This window comes from Carcharhinus amblyrhynchos, chromosome 16, assembly GCF_965287045.1.
Source record: "Carcharhinus amblyrhynchos chromosome 16, sCarAmb.v2.hapA, whole genome shotgun sequence".
Taxonomy (NCBI): domain Eukaryota; kingdom Metazoa; phylum Chordata; class Chondrichthyes; order Carcharhiniformes; family Carcharhinidae; genus Carcharhinus; species Carcharhinus amblyrhynchos.
This window is the reverse complement of record NC_137339.1, coordinates 13453430-13477863: the sequence shown is the minus strand read 5'-3', so window position 1 is coordinate 13477863 and position 24434 is coordinate 13453430. Positions and strand designations below refer to the sequence as shown.

Sequence of the window (24434 nt, the reverse complement as noted above, 5' to 3'; positions counted from 1 at the left end):
TAATGAAGGATTTGTTTCTTCGTTGTGATGATTTGCATGGTCCCTTTGTCCTCAGCTCCAATTTGCTGCCAATATACTTGGTCTGTGCTGCTTTACAGACTGGCTGAGAATTTGATGCCTAACGTTGTTGCTGCACCTTTTTAGCTACTTACAGCAAAGATGGTTAGATCTGTGATAGTGCCAAATTTTCAACTGGAATCATCTGATCCCAGTTCCCTGCCTTTTTATATACAAATATTTACCTGTCAAGAGAAAACAAATTGATATTCACAAATATAAATCTTCCCAAATGTAAAAAATGTAATTCCCTTCCAATTCAATCTTCAAGTTTGCTGATGACACCACCATAGTGAGTCAGATCTCAAACAATGACGAGGCAGAGCACAGGTATGAAATAGAGAATCTGGTGATCTGATGGAATGACAATAATCTCTCTTGCAATGTCAATAAAACAAAGGAGATAGTCATCGACTTCAGGAAGCATAGTGGAGGACCTGCTGCTGTCTACATCAATGGGATTGAAGTGGAAATGGTTGTTAGCTTCAAGTGTCTAGGTGTCCAGATCACCAACAACCTGTCCTGGTCCCTCCACGCCAACACTATAGTTAAGGAAGCCCATTAACACCTCTACTTTCTCAGGAGGCTGAGGAAATTTGGCATGTCAGCTACAACTCTCACCAACTTCTGTAGATGTGCCAAAGAAAACATCCATTTTGGATGTATCACAGCTTGGTATGGCTCCTACTCTGTCTAAGACCGCAACAAACTACAAAAGGTCGTGAACGAAGCCCAGTCCATCACTCAAACCAGCCTCACATCCATTGGTTTTGTCTGCACTTCCCTTGGAAAAGCAGTCAACATAATCAAGAACCCCACACACCTCGAACATTCTCTTTTCCACCTTCTACTGTTCTAAAAAAGGTACAAATGAGCATTGCCTCTTCATTAGGTGCTTGTGCTACCAAATAGATCTGGTGTTGGCCTTTAATCTGGTGTTGAGAGACTACTTACTGTTCCTATCCCAGTCCAACTCCACATCAGTTCTAAAAGGTTTACTCTTTATCTTCAAATTATAACCCCTAGTTCTGAACTCCTCTGCCATTGGGAACGTTCTTTCTGAATCTACCCTGTCTAACCGTTAGAATTTTATAAGTTTCTATGAGATCCCTTCTCACTCTTCTAAACTCCAGTGAATATGATCCTAACCGATTTAGTCTTTCCTGCCATCCCTGGAGTCAGCCTGGTAAACCTTCACTGCACTCCCTCAAAAGCAAGGACATTATTCCTTAGATAAGGACACCATAACTGCACACAGTACTCCAGGTGTGACCTCACCAGTGCCATCCACTTTATTTCTTATTTCCCCCCTTCACACAAACCGTACACTTTCCAAAGTTGGGTTAACTGCTATGATTATGATCTTCTTCAAATGGAAATAGCGTGAACATAGAAACATGGAAACTGGAAGCAGGAGTAGGCCTTTCGGCCCCTTGAGTCTGCTCCGCCATTCATTTTGATCATGGCTAAACATTGAAGTCAACTTCCTGATCCCCCCTCCTCCCCCCCATATCCCTTGATTCCTTTAGGCCCAAGAACTGTATCTAATTTCATTGAGAAATCAGACAATGTTTTGACCTCAACTACTTTCTGTGGTAGTGAATTCCACACACTCACCACCCTCTGGATGAAGAAATTTCTCCTCACCTCAGTTCTAAAAGGTTTACCCCTCATCCTCAAACTATGACCATTAGTTCTAGACTCCCCCAACATTGGGAACTTTCTTTCTGAATCTACTCTGTTTAACCTTGTTAGAATTTTACAAGTTTTTATGAGATCCCCTCTCATTCTTCTAAACTCTAGTGAATATAATCCAAATGCACTTAGTTTCTTTTCATATGACAGACCTGCCATCCCAGTAATCAGCCTGGTAAACCTTTGCTGTACTCCCTCAAAAGTAAGGACATCTTTCCTCAGATAATGATACCAAAACTGCTCTCAATATTCTAAGTGTGGCCTCACCAATGGTCTACACAATTACAGCAAAACATCCCTATAGTCAAATCCTCTCGCTATGAAGGCCAACATACAATTTGTCTTCTTTACTGCCTGCTGTACTTGTGCACTTATTTTCAGCAAAAGATGTACAAGCACATCAAAGTCTATTAATTACTTTGTCACAGAGAGTTCTGGATCTAAGTTTATTTATGATACAAAGCTAGTTGAATTGTGAGATGTGAGGATGAGAGAGAGAGGCTGCAAAGAGGTATAAACAGAGGTTAAGTGAGTTGGCAAATGGAATATTGAGTGTGGTTTATCAACATTGGTTATAAGAATAAAAAATGAGAATATTTATTAAAAGATGTGCAACTTTTAACTGTTGCTTATACAAGAAACGTAGAAAGTAAGCATGCTGACACATCAAACAATTAGGAAGGCAAATGGTATTGTGGTCTTTTATTACAAGGAGCTTGAAGCTGAAAAATTAATACGTCTTACTTCAGTTGTACAGGGCATTAATAAGACCACTTCTGGAACACAGTGTGCAGTTTGTGCTTGCAAATTGGGACCGCATAAAATCTGGTGTGATGATGTTGGAGCTTAAACCCAATGTCAATATGCTGGTTCCACATCTCCCAGTAGGTGGGCGGATGCCAGAATCTGATGATCACCCACCATTTAAAAACAAGTTTCCAGAGATCCCGGGAACCCAACTGAAATAATCTTGAAAAATGAAAGTACTGTAAAAATTGAGAAATGAAGTCTCCTTAAAAGTTTTTACTTGTCACCTGTCCCCATCCCACCTCTGTATAAACTGGAAATGCGCATGTTGAAGGTGAGGTAGAGCCATGTTTGAAATTTTAACTTCTCACCTGACCTAAACACACCCACATTTAGCACCCAGAAACCTGAAATTAAAACAGAAAAAGGCAAAACATGCTGCAGGTCAGGGAGCAGCAGTGGAAGGAGAAAAGGAGTTAATGTTTGCAGAATGGATAAAAAAAATCATTGACCAGAATCATTAGCTCAGGTGGGACTTTCCTCCCTCTCATGTGTGTTTTGTGGTAGTGGGAAGCGACACGCCATTCACAAGTGGTGGGATCTTCTGGTCCTGCCTTTGTCAATGGGGTTTTTATTGAAAGCATCCTTCACTGCTGGGAAACCGTGGTGCCACCGGCAGCACCACAAGGTCCAGCCAGCATTGATGGCAGTAAAATTTTAGGGGCATTTTTCTCTCTCCACATATGCTGCCTCTCCTGTTGATTCTTTCTTACAAATATTCATCCGTTCCTGTTTAGTTACCATCCTAGTTATGCAACTGGCTATTAATGTATAGCAGCTGAAATGGTACACTTAATAGTTTCTGAATCTTCAAGATCGGTGGCACTTTTCTTTCACTAAAAATAGTATTCAACTTAAAAATTTTTCTTCCCATCCATTTTTTCAATTTGTCCATTTTCTGAGTTCTAAACACAACTGGTGAATGATAGACATTTCACTCCCTCCATATCATAATCCATTATAAATATCCAACAAGCTTTTCATGACAAGAAAATCTTTGTCCAATTCAACTATAAACAAGTCAACCATTCCTAAAAGGGGTGGCAAAGTGGTCAGCACTGCTGCTGCACAGCGCCAGGGACCCAGGTTTGATTCCCAGCTTGGGTCACTGTCTGTGTGGAGCCTGCACGTTCTTATGCTCTCCTCGTGTCTGTGCAAGTCCCCTCCAGGTGCTCGAGTTTCCTCCCACATTCTAAAAGACATGCTGGTTAGGTGCACTGATCCAAATGGACGCCGAACTGTGGCGACTAGGGAAATTACACAGTAACTTCATTGCAGCCTTACTTACGACTAATAAATCAACTTTAAAACTTTACTCTTGGAAGTTGCAGTCTCATGAAATATAGAATTGGTGATAAAATAGCCCATTTTCACTCAATCTACTAAACTGTACCTGCACCCCCTCCCCCTACCATACCCCAAAACATTAGGACAGCACGGTGGCACAGTGGTTAGCACCATTGCTTCACAACACCTGGTACCTGGGTTCAATTTCATCTGCAGGAAACTGACTTTATGGAGTTTGCATATCCTCCCTGTATTTGCATGAGTTTCCTCCCACAGCCCAAAGGTGTACAGTTAGATGGAAAGGCTATGCTAAATTGTCCCTTGGTGTCAGAGAGACTTGTAGGGTAAATACGTGGAGTTAAGAGGGTAAGGCCTGAGCGGAATTGTTGTTGGTGCAATCTCAATGGCCAGAATAGCCTCTTTCTACACTGTAAGAATTCTATGATTAGGGAGCAAAGCAATACATTATTTTGCTTGCATAATTTATGCAAATGCGTTATGGTAAAATTATGTAGTATTTGTGCTGCAATTATATTTACAAGATTTGAAAAGTAACTGCTTAAGATTCAGTACTTTTTTTTAGAGCAACAGCCCCACCATCTGTTAAGAAAGTGACATTACAAACTTAACTGCCATTTTTGCAATGAGTCTTCAATATTATTTTTCAATCACTGAATCCCTACAGTGCTGAAGTGGCCATTCAACCCATCGAGTTTGCACTGGCTGTCTGACAGATTGACTGTCTTACCCAGGCCCTCTCCCCCTGTCTATGCTTGTAACCCCACACATGGCTAATACATCCAACCTACACATCTTGGGACACTAAAAGGCAATTAAGCATTGCCAATCCACCCAACCTGTACATCTTTGGACTGTGGGAGGAAACTGGAGCACCCGGAGGAAACCCACACAGACACAGGGAGAATGCACAAACTCCACACAGGCAGGCACCCAAGGCCGGAATTGAACCCGGGTTCCTCGAACTGTAAGACAGCAGTGCTAACCCACTGTGCCACCCTTTCAAAGAAGTTTTTACAGACAACTGATTTATGTCCACTTGATGGTAACACAAGCCAAGTGTCAAATAATAAAAGTTTACCTGAGCTCCACAGAGAGTTCAATGCCTCTCAACCCCAGTGACAAAATGGGTCAGTGTCCAATTCAGGGTCAGGAACAGGACGTCCTGGCTCAGCTTGTATTGGGATGGAGGTGAGGGACAGGGGTAGAGGGGTGCAGCACATAACTGAATGCACTTCCAGCCCCAATGTCGGCTCCGATGCATCTGAAAATCCAGCCCACGGTTTTCACTCTGCATGGAGCAGCAAGAAGCCCACATGTTTAGAAAGCCAGGGACACAAGACCAATTCTCCAATCTGTTTACCAGTCCAGCATTGACGTACTTTTCTACCGTGGCATCAGGTATTTATAGATTCACAAAATACCTACGAGGCAGCAATAGAAAAGAGATACCAGCCGTTGAATTTTTTTTTCTATTTTTAATATAAACTTTGTACAAAGAAATGTGAAAAAATACCTCCATATGCTAAAAGCAATTTTGTTTCACAAGTTAGGCTGGCAAGTCATGTCCTCAAAAAACAATAGTAAATTTACTATAGTGTCAATTTTTTTCTACTTTTTATTTTAACAACATTTACCCATCAGGACTGTTGAAAACTGTACAAACTGCTTATTTTATAAACCAGAATGAAAAATAAAAAAAAAACAAAAATATACACATCAGAAAAGCACTGGAATCGTTCTGAACACAAAGGATCATCTCATATACACACAAACTCCTTGTGTTCAAATGTCACACATACCAAGAGCAAACAATTGCTAGCTAACAAGTGGAGAAGAGGGAAAAAAAATGAGCAGCGAGATTTACCTCCCCACTTTGTACTCCTTCATTAGAAATGCCAAGACTTACCTCCCATTTCATGCTTTTTAACGTCACTGGGTTTCACAGACTCCTACATATAAATATTATATGCTGTGGTCCAACTACTCAAGGCTTTTTTTGTGTTGCATGCTGTGCACATTCCCCAATTCACTACATTTTCAGAAACTAGAGTCTAGAATCTTCCATTAAACCACATTAAAGGAAAATACAAAGGGGATGAAGATTTAGAATTGACAACTTCTTTTAAAAGGCTTGCAGAATGTGATCGTATTCCGAAGACTTCAGCTTGAAACTTTTTTGTATTTTTTAATGCTAGGCAAGAATGTAGTGTCACAGAAACTCTGTATATTATGTACAAAGCAGATACACAATTAATTTATCCACTCAGGACTGGCGAGCTAGGGCAGTGTTCACAAGGTCCCCATGCAAAGTCTTGCTTCATTACGCTGCCTTCTTCAAAAGTCCTTCCACAAGGAATGTGGCTTTCAGGCTCTGCGGGTTTGGACAGGCAGTGTGGTCTGGGTGCACTGGACTTCTGGCTGCACAGTGACTGCTCCAACTGCTGGATTCACCACGACTGGCATATTCTGTGGGTGGAAGACAAAACAGAATTGAAGTGTATGGGAGTTAATCCTGGACTTAAATAGTTAGTGCATTCTACAACTTGGCTATATTTTTTAAAAAATACCATCAAGACCATTTTTGTGTGGAGATATCAGGAATATGCTTGCTCCAACTCATTGATCTCCAGTAATTACAGCTCAAAGTGGATGCCAGTAATGTCACCTGCTATTGCCCCAAATCTCGCACATGCTGTGCTGCAGAGCTAGATAGACCTCACTCTGTAAGCAGGTACACCAGTTATTGGCCAATTGGCAAGGTGGCCCAGTGCTTAGCACAGCTGCCTCACAGCGCCAGAAATCTGGGTTCAATTCCCAGCTTGGGTCACTGTCTGTGCGGAGTCTTGATGTTCTCCCCATGTCTGCGGGGGATTTCTCTGGGTGCTCCAGTTTCCTCCCACAGTCCAAAAGACGTGCTGGTTAGGTGCATTGGCCATGCTAAATTCTCCCTCAGTGTACCCGAACAGGCATTGGAGTGTGGCAACTGGGGGATTTTCACAGTAACTTCATTGCAGTGTTATTGTAAGCTTACTTGTGACAATAATAAATAAACTTTATTTTAATCAGAAGGCAAAGACGAGCATCACAATCAGATAAAACATTAAAATACAACGGTGGATATGGTAACTGCCAAAACAAACAAATCACGTCATCTGCCAGTTTCACATTAAAATAAAACCTGTTGGGAAAGTCAATATCCTAAATCTGAAAGGTGTAGAAGCATCTCAGATTTTAAAATATGTAGTGTATACACCCCTTTTCTTACCCAGTATCCTCAGAACAGATAGAAATAAGTTAATCACTTTGATACGCAGAGGCAAATGTCAATATTATTTTGACAAGATTCAAGGATAAGCAAATTGCAGTAGCCACAGCTATGCAGTTATATCCCTTACTAAAATTACATTCCAAACTAATGATGGACATGGCTTAAAGGCTAAAAGACATAGATCATTCAATTAGTATGTGCTTAAAACTGGCACTTTTAAAATCTTAGCCTAGACCAAGTTAAAATTTCAAAATAAATTAAAATATAATTGATATTTCATTTAAAACATCAAATGAAGTGATAAGTGAAAAATGTGATTAAAATCTTCCACCTATTCATTGTCATAATATCTGTAACTGAAACCCAGTGATGTAAAAAGCATGAAACAGGAGGTAAATCTTGGCCACAGCATAGCTGACTTCCTCCTAATGACTGCAGACTGTGGAAGGATAGCACAGTAAATGGGCAGCACGGTGGCAAAGTGGTTAGCACTGCTGCCTCACAGCACCAGGGACCTGGGTTCAATTCTGGCCATGAGTAACTGTCTGTGTGCACATTCTCCCTATGTCTGCATGGGCTTCCTCCAGATGCACCCACAGTCCAAAGATGTGCAGGTTAGGTCAATTGGTCATGCTAAATTGCCCCTTGAGTCCCAAGATATATAGATTAGGGGGGATTGGTGGGGCACGTACGTGGGGCTATGGCTATAGGGCCAGCTGGGATGTTCTGTTGGAACGTTGGTGCAAACTCGATGGGCTGAATGGTCTCCTTTTGCACTGTAGAGATTTTATGATTCTATGAAATGTAAACCATTTTTCTGCCACGTCTTATTTAGAATGCAAGAGGAAGGACAGTGCACTGTTTTTCTGTGATGTGGAGATGCCGGCGTTGGACTGGGGTAGGCACAGTAAGTAGTGCCACAAAACCAGGTTGAAATCCAACAGGTTTATTTGGTAGCACAAGCTTTCAGAGCGCTGCTCCTTCATCAGGTAATAACTCACCTGATAAAGGGGCAGCGCTCCGAAACCACGTGGTACCAAATAAACCTGTTGGGCTTTAACCTGGTGTTGTGAGACTTCTCACTCCGTATATCTGTGGCAGTAGCCTCAGCATAATATTCCTTGTCTGCATTGTTCTTAAATTGGCAAAAAAGTAAAATTCTGCTTTGAGCATAAGCCCACCCATTCCCCCACCCCAACAGTCCCGAAGCCGGCTAGAAACTTGGGGCATATAAAAATTATTCCTTTTACACTCACCCCATCCTCTAAAGCAACATGCAAATATCCACTCTCACGACAAACAAAAGCCATTGAAGGCAATGACAGCCTCTCTCCTGCATATGAACTGGACATGCTCAAATGCCAGGAAATTAAAGATATCAATATAAAAAGAGAAAATTACAAAAATCAAAATGAATCCGAAATTACTGTGCAAGCTCTGAGTGCCATCCTCTTCATTTCTTGTTCCCCCCCGCCCTGTACACCCTCCAAAGTTGGGTTAACTACCATAATTACGATCTTCCTCAAACGGAAGTCGCTTGCACATAGAAAATGGAAGCAGGAGTAGGCTTTTCAGCCCTTTGAGCTTGCTCCACCATTCATTTGATCATGACTAATCATTCCCTCTTCCAAATCATTAATATAAATGTGAACAATTGGGGTCCCAGCACAGATCCTTGCAGAACCCCATTAGTCACTGACCGCCAATCAGAAAAAGACACATTTATGTTAACTCTTTGCTTCCTTTCAGCTAACCAGCTTTCTATACATCTCAAGACATTACCTGCAATCCCATATGCTTTAACTTTACATAGTAGTCTGTATGTGAAATCTTATCAAAAGCCTTCTGAAAGTCCAAATAAACTGCATCCACTGGTTCTCCTCAGTCATCTCTACTAGTTAGATCCTCAAAAAATTCTAATAGATTCATCAAGCATGATTTCCCTTTTCTAAATCCATGCTGACTTTGTTTAATTATACCACGACCTTCCAAATGCCGAGTTATAAAATCCTTGACAACGGACTCTAGCAACTTCCACGGTTCCGACATTAGGCTCACTGGTCTATAGTTCCTTGCTTTGATTCTACCTCCCTTTTTGAATAGTGGGCCTACATTGACTTCCAATCTGTAGGAACCAGTCCAGAGTCCAAAGAATTTTGAAAAATAACACCAATGGATCTACCACTTCCAGAGCCACTTCCTTAAGCACTCTGGGATGAAGATTATCAGGAACTGGAAATTTATCCACCTTCAATCCCATCAATTTCTCAAAATCATTTCTCTACTAATGCTGATTTCCTTCAGCTTCTCACTAAAACTTGTTTCTCTCAAAACTTCTGGTACATTGCTTCAGTCTTCACAAAGGAAAACATGAATAAAGTATGAAGTTAATTCCTCGGCCATTTCTTTATTCCTTGTAACTCACTGTAAGGGGCCTACGTTCGCTTTTGTCAATCTTCTTCTCTTTACTTAACTACAGAATCTTTTAAATCAGTTTCTATACTTCCCACTAGCTTATTTTCATACTCTATTTTTCCCTTCTTAATCAATCCTTTTGTCTTCCTTTATTGAATTTTAAAATGCTGCTAATCCTCAGGCCTATTGCTTTTTCTTGCCAATTTGTATGCTTCTTCCTTGAATCTGATACAATCTCTAATTTCCCTTGTAAGCCATGGTTTGGTCACAATTCCCTTTCCACTTTTGCGCCAAAAGCAATAAACAACTTCTGGAGTTCACCTATTTGTTCCTTTCAGTAATGTTTCCCAGTCCATCATGGCCACTTCATATTTCATACCATCACAGTTATCTTTATTGAGATTCAGGACCCTGGTCTCAGAATTAACTACATCATTATCCACCTTGACAAAGAATTTTACAATATTATGGTCATTCGTCCCCAAGATTCTCTCACAACTAGACTGCCAGCTAATCTTTTCTCATTGCACAACACCCAGTCCAAGACGGCCTTCTCCCTTATTGATTCCTCAACATATTGCTCCAGAAAACCATGCCATAAGCACTCCAGAAATTCTCTTCTATTGTACTGTGACTAATTTAACTCTCCCAAACTATATGCAGATTTGATCATAGATGTTGCTTTAATACATGCATTTCTGATCTCCTGTCTGATGCTTTTCTCAACATTGCCACTACATCTACCCTCATCTTAAGACAAGGATAAAACTGCACAAATACCTTTTCTTCTCAAGTTAGCTTCACTATCATTTCCATTTCTCAAATACTGATGCAAAGCAAATAGACCAAGGAGGTAATAGGACTAATTAGTAGCCAAAAGGGCATGATGAGCTTTGGATGCAGACAGGGTAATGGGATCACTGCATCGGAAATACATCTTATTTATAAGGCATCAGTCTGTAAGCAAAAATAAAAGGGCAGGAAGGAACAGAGAAAGGTAATGAGCAAGTGTCAGGGAACATGTACAGGGAAAATTCAGACTCATTCACAATGCAGCACCCTCACTTACAAGCAATGCCCTCTGTAAGTTTCATAGCTCAGCAGCAACCCAAAAATCCCTGTTTAAGCATGCAAAAGTCTGTCCCTTTACATTACCATGTGTGTAACCACACCAAATAAATTATCCATGCACTCCAAAAATAAATGAGAAGTCGCATAGCTTAAAACATTCTCAGCATAGAAAACAAAGTGCAAAAAATAAATGATACATTCTTCCACTCAGCAACTCAAAATGACAATCATTTCTCTTTCCACAAAGCAGCTGAATATTACCAGCACTTTTTCTGTTCAGGTTTCCAGAATTTGCAAATTTGCTTTTCAAATTCTCCTAATGTTTCTCTCAAAACTCAAATAAATGTACTTTATTTTCAATCCTGCTACATGTCATTACTTCTAATGCTATTTTTCACTTTAGAAGAATCCCTAAGACAATACTTCCCTATCACATCCCCATGTGAGGTATTGTAAACCAGAGACTGTGGCATATTGAAGTAGTGTGTGTGCCAAGAGTTGCTTGTTTTGGAACTATTTGGCTTACCTGAAGACGAATTTCAACTTTGTGTTGGTAAACTGAATCCTCTGGACATTCTCTGCGCAGAAAGAGAGTTCTACAGTGACACCCGAACACCACTAATCATCAACAATAGATGCAATGTGCAACACGTGTTAGCATTCATGTCGAGAGGGCTAGGATACACGAGCAGGAATGTACTTCTGAGGCTATATAAGGCTCTGGTCAGACCCCATTTGGAGTATTGTGAGTAGTTCTGGACATCAAGGAAGGGTGTACTGGTCTTGGAAAGAGTCCAGACGAGGTTACCAAGAATGATCCTGGAAAGAAGGGCTTGTTGTATGAGAAATGGTCGAGAACTGTGCATTTATTGGAGTTTAGACAGATGAGGCAGGATCTTATTGAAACTAACAGGATACTGCGAGGCCTGGATAGTGTGGATGTGGAGAGGATGCTTCCACTAGTAGGAAAAACTAGATCCAAAGGGCACAACCTCGAGCTAAAACAGAGATGAGGAGGAATTTCTTCAGCCAGACAGTGGTGAAACTGTGGGACTCTGCACAGAAGGCTGTGGAGGCCAGGTCATTGAGTGTCTTTAAGACAGAGATAGATAGGTTCTTGATTGATAAGGGGATCGGGGTTGTGGGGAAAAGGCAGGAGAATGGGGATGAGCAAAAAAAAACAACCAGCCATGATAGAATGGCGAAACAGACTCAATGGGCTAAACGGCCTAATTCTGCTCCTACGTCTTATTGTCTAATGCCTCAGAGTCAAACTTTAAGTGCACTTTTGAGCAATGAAACATTAAAATGGGAAAAATAGCAACATCTAAGTCACTCTTGCCAAGCAGAGCTTGGCTCCTAACTGCAATGTTTTACTACTGAGGTGGTAATGAGAATTCTTCAAAAATTCTGCAGGAGAATAGGTGCACGAACTGCCGGATGTTGGCATCCCTCAGAACTCCACTGACAGTTTCACAATAGTAAAGCCCTGCCTTTGCCTCTACTCTCTTGGATTTAAACAAAGCATAATTAGGAAGAAAGCATATCAGAAAAGGAAATAGTGAAACAGTTTTCGCTCAAATCAAAGCTTGCAGAAAAAGAAGTTTTCTTTCATGTTGAAAGGGAACGATATCGCCAGCCCTATGTTAACATCCCAAAGACAAATTTGTATAACGATTATAATAATTAACTTTTAATGAGCGTTAATGGAAAACGGCTCTCAAATATGCATTAAATGCAATTTTACTCCTAACTAATTTGGTGGAAAACTTAGATTTTCATGTCAGGAGGGTGCACAATTGATTTACTGCACTCACATTACCCTCCAAGGAGTCAAGTTGGTATGATGGGTTGCATAGTTTGCCAGAGCACTGAGTATGTTTAAATGAGCCCAACAGAACAAAGAACAAAGAACAGCACAGCACAGGAAACAGGCCCTTTGGCCCTACAAGCCCACACCGCCCATTTTAACACACTCAGTGAGTGTCTTATTCAAGTCTTTCGTCACTCATCGAAGTTTTTGTCTACCTCTAGTGGAACTCCACAATGAAGGGGGTGGAAGGCAGGAAGGATCTGCATCGCCTGAAAGTTCACAAAAAGCTGGAACAGCAACTGGATGGGTAGTGAGATTTTACTGAATTATTCCAAGATACAAGGATGTTGTGTTGAACCAAAGAAAAGCTGTGCTGTTGGAATATCACTGCCCAGTCTGACTTAGTCTGTTTGAACCCTCAGCCAGTGGGGTATGTTGAAATAGAATTAAATAGGTGATATTGGCTGGGAATCCCGATGGCTCATTGAATCAGGTGCCAGGCCTAAATGGGGATTCCCGTTGGATGGCAAACCTGTCGTGATGCACCTCATGGCCCCAAAGGTTCCTGCCCAGCCACTTGATTATGCAAGACTGCTTACTGTAGTGCTGTTAGCAAGTTGGAAGCCCGATTCAGCGTCTTCCTGACTTCCACCAGACCCCCCCCATAGTGGGAAGTCCACTGGGTAAGCTTTGGTGCAGGTCCCGACAAACTTGGACTAGGTGTCTTGTACACCAAGGGGTGAGAGTCAAGGGGTGCTGTGCCCATGTTTCCCTCTACCACTGCCAGGCAGGTTGGGTGGGCTTGGACTTAAGCAGAAGTGGACTTGGATCTCCCACCAGGATGGGTGTCTAGTGGTTGCACTTGTCCAATAACCCAGAACTTCTGAGTTTTGATGGTCAATTTCACTGGGGAGTACCCTTTTGAGTTGTCTGGTATCTACATCCTTTGAAGTGGTTAGATTGACAGGTATGGTTTATTTACCCACAAAAAATAGCAATGAGAACAGCTGTTTTTCTTTCCCTTCATGGTTGAATGCATCTCAAGTGCAGCCTTTGTTTCTAACCATAATGTTTCTGAACAGCCTTGGATCATTCACAAGGTTTAACTTTCTCTTTTCTAAGCACAATGTTTACAAAGCACTCTAGATGCATCAAAGCACTTCAAATGACGTGTAATCCAGACAGGTCATTTCTATAAGAGCACTTTAAAGAGGGCTTTCAACACTGGGGCCTATCCTTATTGTGGAATGGATTGCTGTGGTGCTTTTGAAGGCTTCTAGGTATCCAAGGGGCATGGATATCAAAGTGACCAGGACACTTCAAAGGCTTTAAAGGACAGAGACAATAATGAACATCTTATCCTAGAATGGTGTCTGAAATCACCATCCTGAAGTGATAACCAGGATAACAAAGCCATGTGCAGCCATTAGCCGCGCCCCACCCTCACCATCCTGGTGGAAAGTCACAAAGTCAACAAGGTCACGGGGTCACCCACCCCCAGGTCCCTTGGGGTATCTTCCCACTGCAGCCTGGTAATGACAGAGGGGCACAACATTTACCTACCTGCAGTACAGGGCACCAGGTCAGGGTGTCACTGCCAGTGGGCAGTGCAATGTTGGCACTGAAGGTCCTGATGGAAGTCGTGAGGGGGCCTAATCCAGGAGTGTCTGTGAGGCGGTTTGCGTTACCCTCGTGCCTACGTGATGGGGGTTACCCGTTTTTGCAGTGGTGGGGTGGAGGAGAATCCTTCTGAGCTGAGAGGTTGGGGTTCTGCCCTTGTCAGCCAGTGTCGCCATGTTGTGGGGGTTGGGGGCAAGCCTGTCTGTCAACACAGAGATCGGCTCACCCTTTCTCTGTAAAGCTGGCCTGGCTGCTATAATTCCTGGTAAGGAGAAATTGAAATGGTTAAGGTGGGCGAATATCACCTGACAGACAGTGCTAATGCCAGCATGAAACATTTCTGTCTATTGCTGGTGTGAGTACTTTGAGTGCAAATGGAAGAATTGCACCCATGTTACACTCTCCATTTGCCAATGTCTGTTTAGTTGGTAAATGATAGTACTCGATAGTAAATTGATCATTGGTCAACCAGCTCCTATCTGCCAAGTCAGTACAAAGAACAAAGAACTACAGAGAGAACCTTAAAAGCACTATTCTTTGAGTATCCATAAAAACAGGTTTGAATATTTTGCTATTATTTAGGAGAGCCATTTTCACGTAGGATAAAGTGCATTTAAATCAATGAACTTTCTTCTTCAGCTAGAAACTCACTTTTTGGACTGCTGGAAATTTAGAAATTCTATAAAAACTTCAGCAAGTTTATTTTAATTCTGCTTTTTCATTTTGATTATCAACAATTCTTTCTTGATTCTATTGCTGTTCATGTTTCTTCATTCATAGAATAGCTACCTAATTAGATTCTTAAATCAGATAATAGGATCATGGAATCTCTACAGTGCATGAGGCCATTCAGCCCATCAAATCTGCACCAACTCTTGAACAGAAGCCCTGTTCCCGTAACCCCACATAGTTACGCCACTAATCCCCTAACCTACACATCCTGGGACACTAAGGGGCAATTTAGCATGGCCAAACCATCTAACCAGCACTTCTCTGGAGCACGGGAGGAAACCAGAGCACCTGGAGGAAACCCACACTGGCACAGGGAAAACATGCAAACGCCACACTGACAGTCACCCAAACTTAGAATCAAACCCGGGTCCCTGGCGCTGCGAGACAGGAGTACTAACCACTGCTCCAGTGTGCTGGCCATTTCTCAACAATAATTGCTAATATTTCATTTTTCTCTAGAAGAGTGAGTGATTGTCTTCAAAATCTGCAGATCTTCATACTTGTCATATCACTCTGAGGTGGCCTTGATGTTTTTGATTTGCCCTTCAGAACCTACAGCACAATTGGACTGCAAAGTTACTATTTTGTTTGAAACTATATACCATTAATAAATCTCCTGTGACTCAGCTCAGGGTTAGTTGCAGGAAATGGCGTGGGGGGCCATTTTCAACTCATCGCTGGATTATAAAATTGGCATTGCTGTTTGGACACCAGTAACAGATCAGCCAATTTTCTTTCCTGTTGAAAATTACTCCTGTATGTTTTTTTTTAAAGCTATATTTATTGCAACAAGCCACAATTATAGTGGATTTGGGTGACACATCAGACTTCAGTGGTGGAGTATTTAAAAGTAGCAATTTCATGGCCCAAAATGGAAACGGACGCCCTGAATCAAACTTTATTCCAATGAAAATAACACAATCAAGTGTTACTTCTTGGTGGTACCAGCATGGTACCAGGAAATAGGCAGGACCAGTAAGAAAATATACATAATTTACTGATCCACACATTTTGTGCTTCTTTCTTTACGTATGGAGATCTCAGGATTGGGGAAGAGGAAGAGAAATCAATGATGCAGTGTGTTAATACACTATCTTTGACTTTTAGAGCCTATCTGTATTCCAGCTCAAACTCTAAGAACAAAATATTCATAGAATCAGAGAATCCTTACAGTGCAGGAGGCCTTTCGGCCCATTGACTCTGCACCAATCACAATCCCACCCTGGTCCTATTTCCATAATTCCACATATTTACCCTGCTAATCCCCTGACACAAAGGTGAATTTAGCAAGGCCAATTAACCTAACCTGCACATCTTTGGACTGTGGGTAGAAACTGGAGCACTCAGAGGAAACACATGCACAAGGAGAATGTGCAAACTCCACACAGACAGTGACCCGGAATTGAACCCAGGTCCCTGACACTGTGAGGCAGCAGTGCTAACCACTGTGCCACCCATATTATTTTTCTCTTTCTGCTATAAGGTCCATATTTATCTGTCAGTGGCAACTGAGCAGTGCTCAACATTTTCTTACATCAGTCGCTGAAAGTAAGCCCGCAGGTACAGCAGGCAGTAAAGAAAGCAAACGGTATGTTGGCCTTCAGAGCGAGAGGATTTGAGTATAGGGATAGGGATGATTTACTGCAATTATACAGGCATTGGTGAGGCCACACTTGAAGTACTGTATGCGGGTTTCATGTCCTTATCTGAGAGAAGACGTCCTTGCTGTAGAAAGAGTTCAGCGAAGATTTACCAGGCTGATCCTGGCATGATAGCAGGTCTGTCATATTAAGAGAGACTAAGTTGGTTAGGATTATAGTCACTGGAGTTTAGAGCGAGAGGGGATCTCATAGAAACTTAGAAAATTCTAACAGGGTTAGACAGGGTTGATAGCGAGGGAAATCCAGAATGGGGGTCATAGTTTGAAGATAAGGGTTAAACCTTTTAGACCTGAGCTGAGGGGAAATTTTCTTCAGCCAGAGTGGTGAATGTGTGGAATTCACTACCACAAAGTGTGAATTCATTGTGTGAATTCAAGAAGAAATTAGATATAGCTCTTGGGGCTAAAGGGATTAAGGGGTATTGGAGGGGGGCAGGGGGAATCAGGATACTGAATTTGATGATCAGCCATGATCAAAATGAATGGCAGAGCAGGCTCAAAAGGGCCAAATTGCCTACTCCTGCTTCTATTTTCTATGTTTCTGTTCATGATGCTGACAGCTTTTACTGAGTTTTTTGAGCATACGGTAGCTACAGAGCCAATTCAGCGTGGGGCCCTCTACAGGACATCTGTGTGCAAGGCAGACAACAATGTGTCACTGCTTATTGAGGCAAAGAGAGCCCTTTAGTGTAAATTCATGCACAGAAAGCAAAGAGGAATAAAGATAGGTGGGATACAGTGATAAAAGGGGCAGAACAACAACCCATTTTTGCAGTGTCTGTAACACATTAAGACATCCCAGAGTGGTTCACAGGAGCATTAAAAAGCAAAGTCTGACATCAAACTAGGCAAGGTGAAACCAGGGCAGATGGCCATAAGCTTTATCAAAGAGGTAGATCTTAAATATTGTCTTAAAGGAGAAAAGAGAGGCAAAAAGGTAAAACTTAGGAAGACTTAGAAAGAAAAAAAATGTAATTTTTTTAATAACCTCCAACTATAATTACAATTACATTTATATATTTTCAGTGTCAGAGATTCATAAATTGCACTTAATTGCACGCACTAATTTTTGTTTGCAAATTTAGTGTGCATCTTGTGGATGAGCACCACAACTTCACGCCCCTCGTGTTTTACTGCCAAGTCTACCAGTGAGTTACTAGTGTAGCAAGCTTTTAGAGAAACAGGGCAACTGGGGCAGCAATTCCAGATTTCACCACGTTACTGCACATGTCCAGATGCAGAATTTGTTGCCCAATTTATTCCGTAATAAATGGTGAACATTGATCATCACACTGTTAGCATCTCAAATCAAGGCCACTAATTTAAGGTAAGCTCAGAGGGGTCAAAGAATAGCTACTGCAGAAAATAAGTACCATGTGGGAAACTTGAGAGATCAGGAAAGACAAATATTGCAGGTAGAGTAGCAGGAGTTTAATTCTGCAACTTTCCCTGACACCGGTAAGGACAACAAATGGTTGCATTCCTCAGGACAAAATTCCTTACCTAACTGCAATTATGAAATCAACCAAAAAAATCCATATTTTCTGACAAATCAGTCATGACAGGAAGGGCAGGTGGCCAGCTGAAAATCAGTACAGCTCAGCTGATTTGCCTACGAACCTTTCCTTTTGTTCTGTTGGCAAGCTCCAGACCTCCCTTTGATGAGATGATCGAAACCGGAAACTTGCCAGTTGGAGAATATTTGCATATCTATACATAACAGCTGCTTTATATTGGTTATATGACAATTTGAAAGTGACTCAGCTAGTGAGGGTAGTTCTACTGGAGGTACAACTGCAAAGTCCAAAGGTGAAAGCAGGATTAGACTCAACTGATATATACCTGATGATACAGTTGTGTGGTTTTCTGACCTTCACTTGTTTACATATGTATAATGACCACTTAATCAAGGCATTGCAGAGATCTGAACAAACAAACTTCAGCAGGGAAACAATGACTTCAAAAGAGAAGAAACATAAATTGACTGGTCCAAGGAAAAGAACACAGATACGGAATCCAAGTGAAATCTAGCCACTGCTAGCCATATAGGCCGGAATTTACCAGCCGTTCACACCGGCAGGATACTCCAATCCCACCGGCAACACACCCCCACCTGCAGGTTTCCTACTGGTTTGGGGTGTCATGACGGGACCAGACAATCCACCGCTCACCTGCAGGAAACACGCAGCGGGGAGGCCGGAGATTTTGCGGCCTTGCTCATCCTGAAACCGTAAAATCCTGCCCAAGGTCAACAGATCTTTCCATGGTCCGCCCCTTGCCCACTCCAATTCCTGTGGCGGGCAGGTAAAATTCCTGCCATATTGTCAGAATTAAGTCCACTTCTAAAGTAATGCTTGAGAAGACCCATGTGCTGATTAAGCAATTTAGTCTTTGTCTGCCTAAACTGGAGTTGAATGAAGACTTGCATCAAGTTTCTACAAGTGAAGTCCTTGAAATTGAGGACAGGTTCTTGTTCAACACTCATAAGGGCTAAATAGCTTAAATACAACTGTGTCAATGTGAAAAATTAACATTGCAACATTGGCTTCCATGTGAATCCATGTAACAGAAAAAGAATCATGACAGGCAAATAAAGCAGTAATGGTTTTAAGACTGCAATGTAAAACAACATGATTAGAAGTATGCAATGCTGATAAAAAAAAAATCAGAAAATCATTTCAAAATGGTCCATAGATGTGATATCTCCAGCTACCCTCGAACAGGAAGTTGAGCTGAACTAGTATACAATTGTTGATTACTAGTGAATTTGGTTTAGTGATACACCAGTCCATAAAAATGATAGGTTTTGCCAAGTAAGGACTGTGGTTGTTTCACTTAACTAAGTCACAAATAGTTTTGAAAATAAAAGATGGCATTCAATGAATACCATGGTTTCTACAGGCCTGAAGAAAGGTTCTGTAGACTAATGTAACTGGGCACTACTTACTGTAACATTTTCCTTGCTTTTATCTGTGCTGGGATCCTTGTCACTTTGGCCGGTTTTGTTCTCCGATGGTGACTGCTGGACTGCAGGGGCTTGCTGTGCATTCTTATTTAACGTATCGGAGCTCACTTCTGATTCAGTTTCCTGCTGAGTTGCAGTGGCTACAATCAAAAGGTAAATCTGTTAAAGCTGAACTAATGTGCCAACTTTGCAATTTAAAGGCAACCCTGATGAGGTGCCAACTGTTTTATTTAAGTTTGTCCCATCTTACAGACTGAGCATCAACAGCAAAGAGTGGATAGAGCAGGGTACTTATTTTATAATGGATAAGATGTATTCAATGAAAGATTAATGTCCAGTATTCTTTGTACTTGGGGCTTTACACACAATACAATCTTCTATGCCTCAGGCTGCTTGCACTTTAAAAGCAATGCATCCCCATTTATATTATTGAAACCATTCCAATAATGATGGCAAGCAAAGAATTCTGCACTGTACTTTTTCGAGAAGGAGCTAGATATAGCTCTTGGGGTGAAGGGGATCAAAGGATATGTGGAAAAGGCAGGATCAGGCTATTGAGTTGGATGATCAGCCATGATCATAATGAACGGTGCAGCAGGCTCGAAGGGCTGAATGGCCTACTCCTGCTCCTATTTTCCAATGTTTCCCTTTTTAAAATCAGATTCCATGCAACACTGTGGCAAAAATTATACACAATTCTTGACCCGCTTCAAAAGGATCAAGGCATGTTGATTTTTTTTGTTGAATATATTTTCTTGAAAAAGCTCCATCTATATTCAGTGTTAAAGTGAAGCCATTCAGGCAGATCACAAATGTCAAAGCTGAAAACTTAGAGACAGACTTGAATTTATGACATTAAGTACCTGACTGAGTACAGGACTTCATGTGCTCTGGCCAGTGCGCCTGCTGGCAAGGGTAGTCACAGTAACTGGTGTTCCAGCAACAGTAGAAGATGGCCTCCTTCCTGCAGTTTGCACACCACTGCTTCTTCTTGGTTTCATCAACAGCCTGCTGCTTCTCTGCCTCCATCTGTTTTTTCATCTCTGTAACCATACGATCTTTTTCCTGTTCAAGACTCTGACGCATCTCTGCCATTGTTAGCTCTAAGACACACAACCAGAAACTATTTTGAGAAAATGATCACAGCTCATTTGCCAATAATGGATTAAAGCAGAACAGTTTTTAAGAAATAAAACATTTTAAAATTCTGAGACAAAGTGAGATATGAAAACATTTAATGGCATCTCAATGCTCCAGCTTTCTGGACTTGTGCTTTCAAAGTTGCTTATCAAAAGCAACCCGGAATATAAATGTGGGGCAGAACCTCCCCTTCAAAGAGAAATGAAACTCTTCTGTACACCAGTCGCAAGCTACATCTTGACTAGAGGCACTTCTGCAAAAGTTCTGCTCCTGAACTATCCTCTGATTAATACAGAAGAGTATAAGTGTACAGATACCTCTGGAAAGCACATCATATTTTAGAAAAGCGTAAAGAAGCTGCACACTAGTAATAACAGCACTATATAGATATCATGATATGCAATGGCATGGCTAAAGTTTATTCCAAACTAATTACATTTAGACTGAGGCTTTTTTATGGTCTCAACTTAAAAGAGTTCATGTGTCATGAGCCTGGGAGCAGAACATCAATTGCATTCCAGAGGTAGACTTGAAATCTTTTAAGAACATAAGAAATAGGAGCAGGAGTAGGCCATCTAGCCCTTCGAGCCTGCCCCGCCATTCAATAAGATCATGGCTGATCTGTCGTGGCTCAGTTCCACTTTCCCGCCCTCTCCCCATAACCCTTAATCCCCTCTCTTATCAAAAACCCATCTACCCGCGTCATAAAAATATTTAGCGAGGCAGCCTCCACCAATTCAACGGGCAGAGAATTCCAGAGATTCACCACCCTTTGAGTGAAGAAGTTCCTCCTCAACTCCGTTCTAAACCGCCCCCCCTTTATCTTGAGGCTGTGCCCCCTAGTCCTACTGTCTTTTTTGAACAAATTTGATTCACTGATCTTAAAACAATCAAAAGTAATCTAGTTTTACAAGGCTACGCCCATTATTCCCAGTCCACTTGGTTACAATGATTCATAAAACAAAATGGAAAGCACCTGCCTGTATCAGAATGCAGGAGGTGAGGAAAGAGGTTGTGGCATATTAAAATCAATCTGTACATTGCAAAAATACAGAAGGGGGATTTACATTGATTCTCTACAAAACAAGCTGCTAATTTCAATGTATTTAACATAAAGGAAGTGCCTAGTAGAGGACAGATACTTCCCAAAGTGAAGGAAGTCCAATTATTAATCCTCCCTCGTCTTCTGTTGGCCAAGTTTGGAAGGAGACTGACAATGTAGGCTACCTACCTGGGCTTATCTCCCCAAGAGTGTTGCACAATGCAAAAAACCCAAGCAAACAGGAAGGAAGAAAACATGGTGGGTGGAACTTTCCCATCCTGCCCACCACAGGAATCAGTGAGTGGGACACAGGCCAAGCAAAACTCCATTGACCTCGGATGGGATTTTCCAGCCTAGGGTGAGCGCAGCTGGAAAATTCCACTCAGTAGCTTTTCAACTGAGAAATAAAAATCAAGCAGTTGATCCATGAAGCCAACTGTTAGGAAAATAAAGGTAGCTTTAAGGGATATATGTGTTGATAGACATTAGAAATAAGGTATTATTTTGAGTGGGTTTAATTTAACGTTCTGCCCCTGGAAGAAATGTATAGTTAGATTCATGCTGGACAGAGGTGTTTTTATGTGTGGGGTTTGGTTAAGTTCCAACTGTGATTCTATTCTGCTTACAGAGTGTTATGGTGTAAAGAAGAAATATACTAACAACAGCATTGCTTAACAACAGGAGGCCCACTACCCAGATGGAAAAGATTTTCTTTTTTTCCTTAGTTTTAGCTAGAAGTTAGAGACAGATCATTGAGGAGTGAGCAGCTCTCAATTCTGCCAGGAGAAGCTGGACAGAATAAGGGAGTTGCAAAGATGCAGGCTTCCTAAGAAGCCAAGTACAGTCCAGGCAACAAAGGAACTGGGGCAGAAAGAAGGTTGCAGACAACTGAAGTTAAGTGAACAGAGAATAGAGTATTGCCCTGAAGAAGTCAAAGAACAGTAAACAAAGTACTCGGAGTTAAAGCTACAATTTCATTAACTAGGTTTAAAGTGGGGAGCAGATATCAGAGACAGCTAAAATGTTTAATGTCATTTTAATAAGAGTCTGGAAATTGAAAGTCAAAGCAATTGTAAAATGTTTGAGCAGCAGTCAAGACAAAGAAATCCTAAAGGGTTTGGTGTAAATCCGAGACAGGATTTGCTCTTAGAAATGGAGAAGAAGCTTTGTGTAAAAGTATAATTTGAAAAACGTGGCCTGGATTTTGGAATGCAACCTGCTAATAGAAAGCATTATTATGAGTCAAGATTTTCAAGTGTGTTTTGGGAGTGAAGTTTGAAAACTCTCATGTGACAATTATTTGGTGGGATTCTGAGGAGAAATCTGCAGGTACTAACTTGGGTTCAGAGCAGAATGCGTTTGACCGCAGCCAATATATGTGCTTTAAAAAGGATTTTGTGCATTAATGTGACCACTGTAGCTTCAAATTCACTTTATCATCCATGTTAATCTTAAAACCTGTATCCATTTGTATATTGTTATCCATTTTTCTATTTTAATAAGTGTTCTTTGTTGAAACTAATTAGTAGCCCTAAGACTCTGTACTTTCACATTAGATAAAAATAAATAAAAGTTACAATCTTTTGAGCCTTCTCAATCTTCTGAGATCTTCCCAATCAGTTAGAACATCAACTGGGATTGTTACACAACAAATTGATCATTTATCCGGTTATCTTTTGGAGGGAAATTTTATTCTCAAAAATAACCTTCAATGTTAAAATAGCCCATAATTTGCTAGTCTCAACCTTGCATTAGGGAAGCACACTAAACCAAGGCCTCAAGATTTCTCATGAGTAACAAGAGCAACCAGTTCACTTTGGGTTCCTAATTTTAGATGGTGTAGCTAATAGGTACATTTCTACATATCACTGGCCAGAGTAATGAAGTATAGCATAGAAAAGATAAAAGAAAATAATAAAAAGGAGCAGGCTGACTCATGACATTTACCAAGATTATGTTTCATCTCAGCTAGTTCCTGCTGATGCAACCATTGCAGTTTATCAATTTCAATTTTCATTCGTCGTATCTGCCAGATGACAAAATAAACAGTCAATTCACATCAGTTGGCTGTTGACTTTGAACATTATTTAACAGTGAGACTTCAATTTGAACATAAATGACTAACCTCTGCTATTGTGCTTCCAGAACTATTTCTGGAAAGATCATTGTAGATTTCAGTCATTGTTCCTTTTATCGCTTCCATCATCTAAATAGTAACAGTTGTATGGATTAATAATGAAAACTAGGCTCTTTGATACAGACCACTTTGCATTATCAGATTTTCTGACATGAAATTTTGTCCGATCACAAATAAAGTATTGTTCATTATCTTCAACAGTAATTCAGATCTTACAACTGGTGTCATTTCTGCTCTTTTGACAGCTGGGCATCACTTAACATTTATACCTTACAGCAATCATTCTTGTGCAAACCTGCCAGATACAGAGGCCAGCAAAGAAAGCTCTGTAGCTAAACTCTTGGCAAGAGATAATTTTCATGTAAAAACTCATATTTTTCACATATTTACCAAGAAGCAAAAACAGACAATGTGTGTGGGTAAAGCGTCCATCAAGGAGAAAATCTGTTTAAGTACTTGCAACAAGTAATAAAGCACTTTGATTTTACTGTTTTGAAGATATGTTGTTACATGGAGAACTATAAATCCAGCTAAAATGTGCGCTCTTTTTCCATTTTACACCTCAGTCATACCAACTGACACAACAGCTTCTTCCCTGCTGCCATCAGACTTCTGAATGGATCTACCATATATTAAGTTGCTGATGACACCAAGACGGCAGGGTTGGCGGGTACGGAACTGGATTGTCAGGTGATACAACAGGA

The 24434-nt window shown here is 41.0% G+C and overlaps 1 protein-coding gene across 11 annotated transcripts in view; it reads right to left on the bottom strand.

Moving 5' to 3' along the window:
- Positions 1-5342: 5342 nt before the first annotated feature.
- zmynd8 (zinc finger, MYND-type containing 8) overlaps positions 5343-24434 on the bottom strand; it is a 104014-nt gene continuing 84922 nt past the window's right edge. For all 11 annotated transcript variants that reach the window (XM_080204713.1, XM_080204714.1, XM_080204717.1 and 8 more), the window contains 5 exons: positions 23719-23799; positions 23541-23619; positions 20275-20514; positions 19394-19551; positions 5343-6333 (listed from right to left, as the gene is read on the bottom strand). In XM_080204713.1, the coding sequence (XP_080060839.1) occupies positions 6232-6333; positions 19394-19551; positions 20275-20514; positions 23541-23619; positions 23719-23799 (660 nt within the window). In that variant the 3' untranslated portion in view covers positions 5343-6231. The remainder of the gene's footprint in view (positions 6334-19393; positions 19552-20274; positions 20515-23540; positions 23620-23718; positions 23800-24434) is intronic.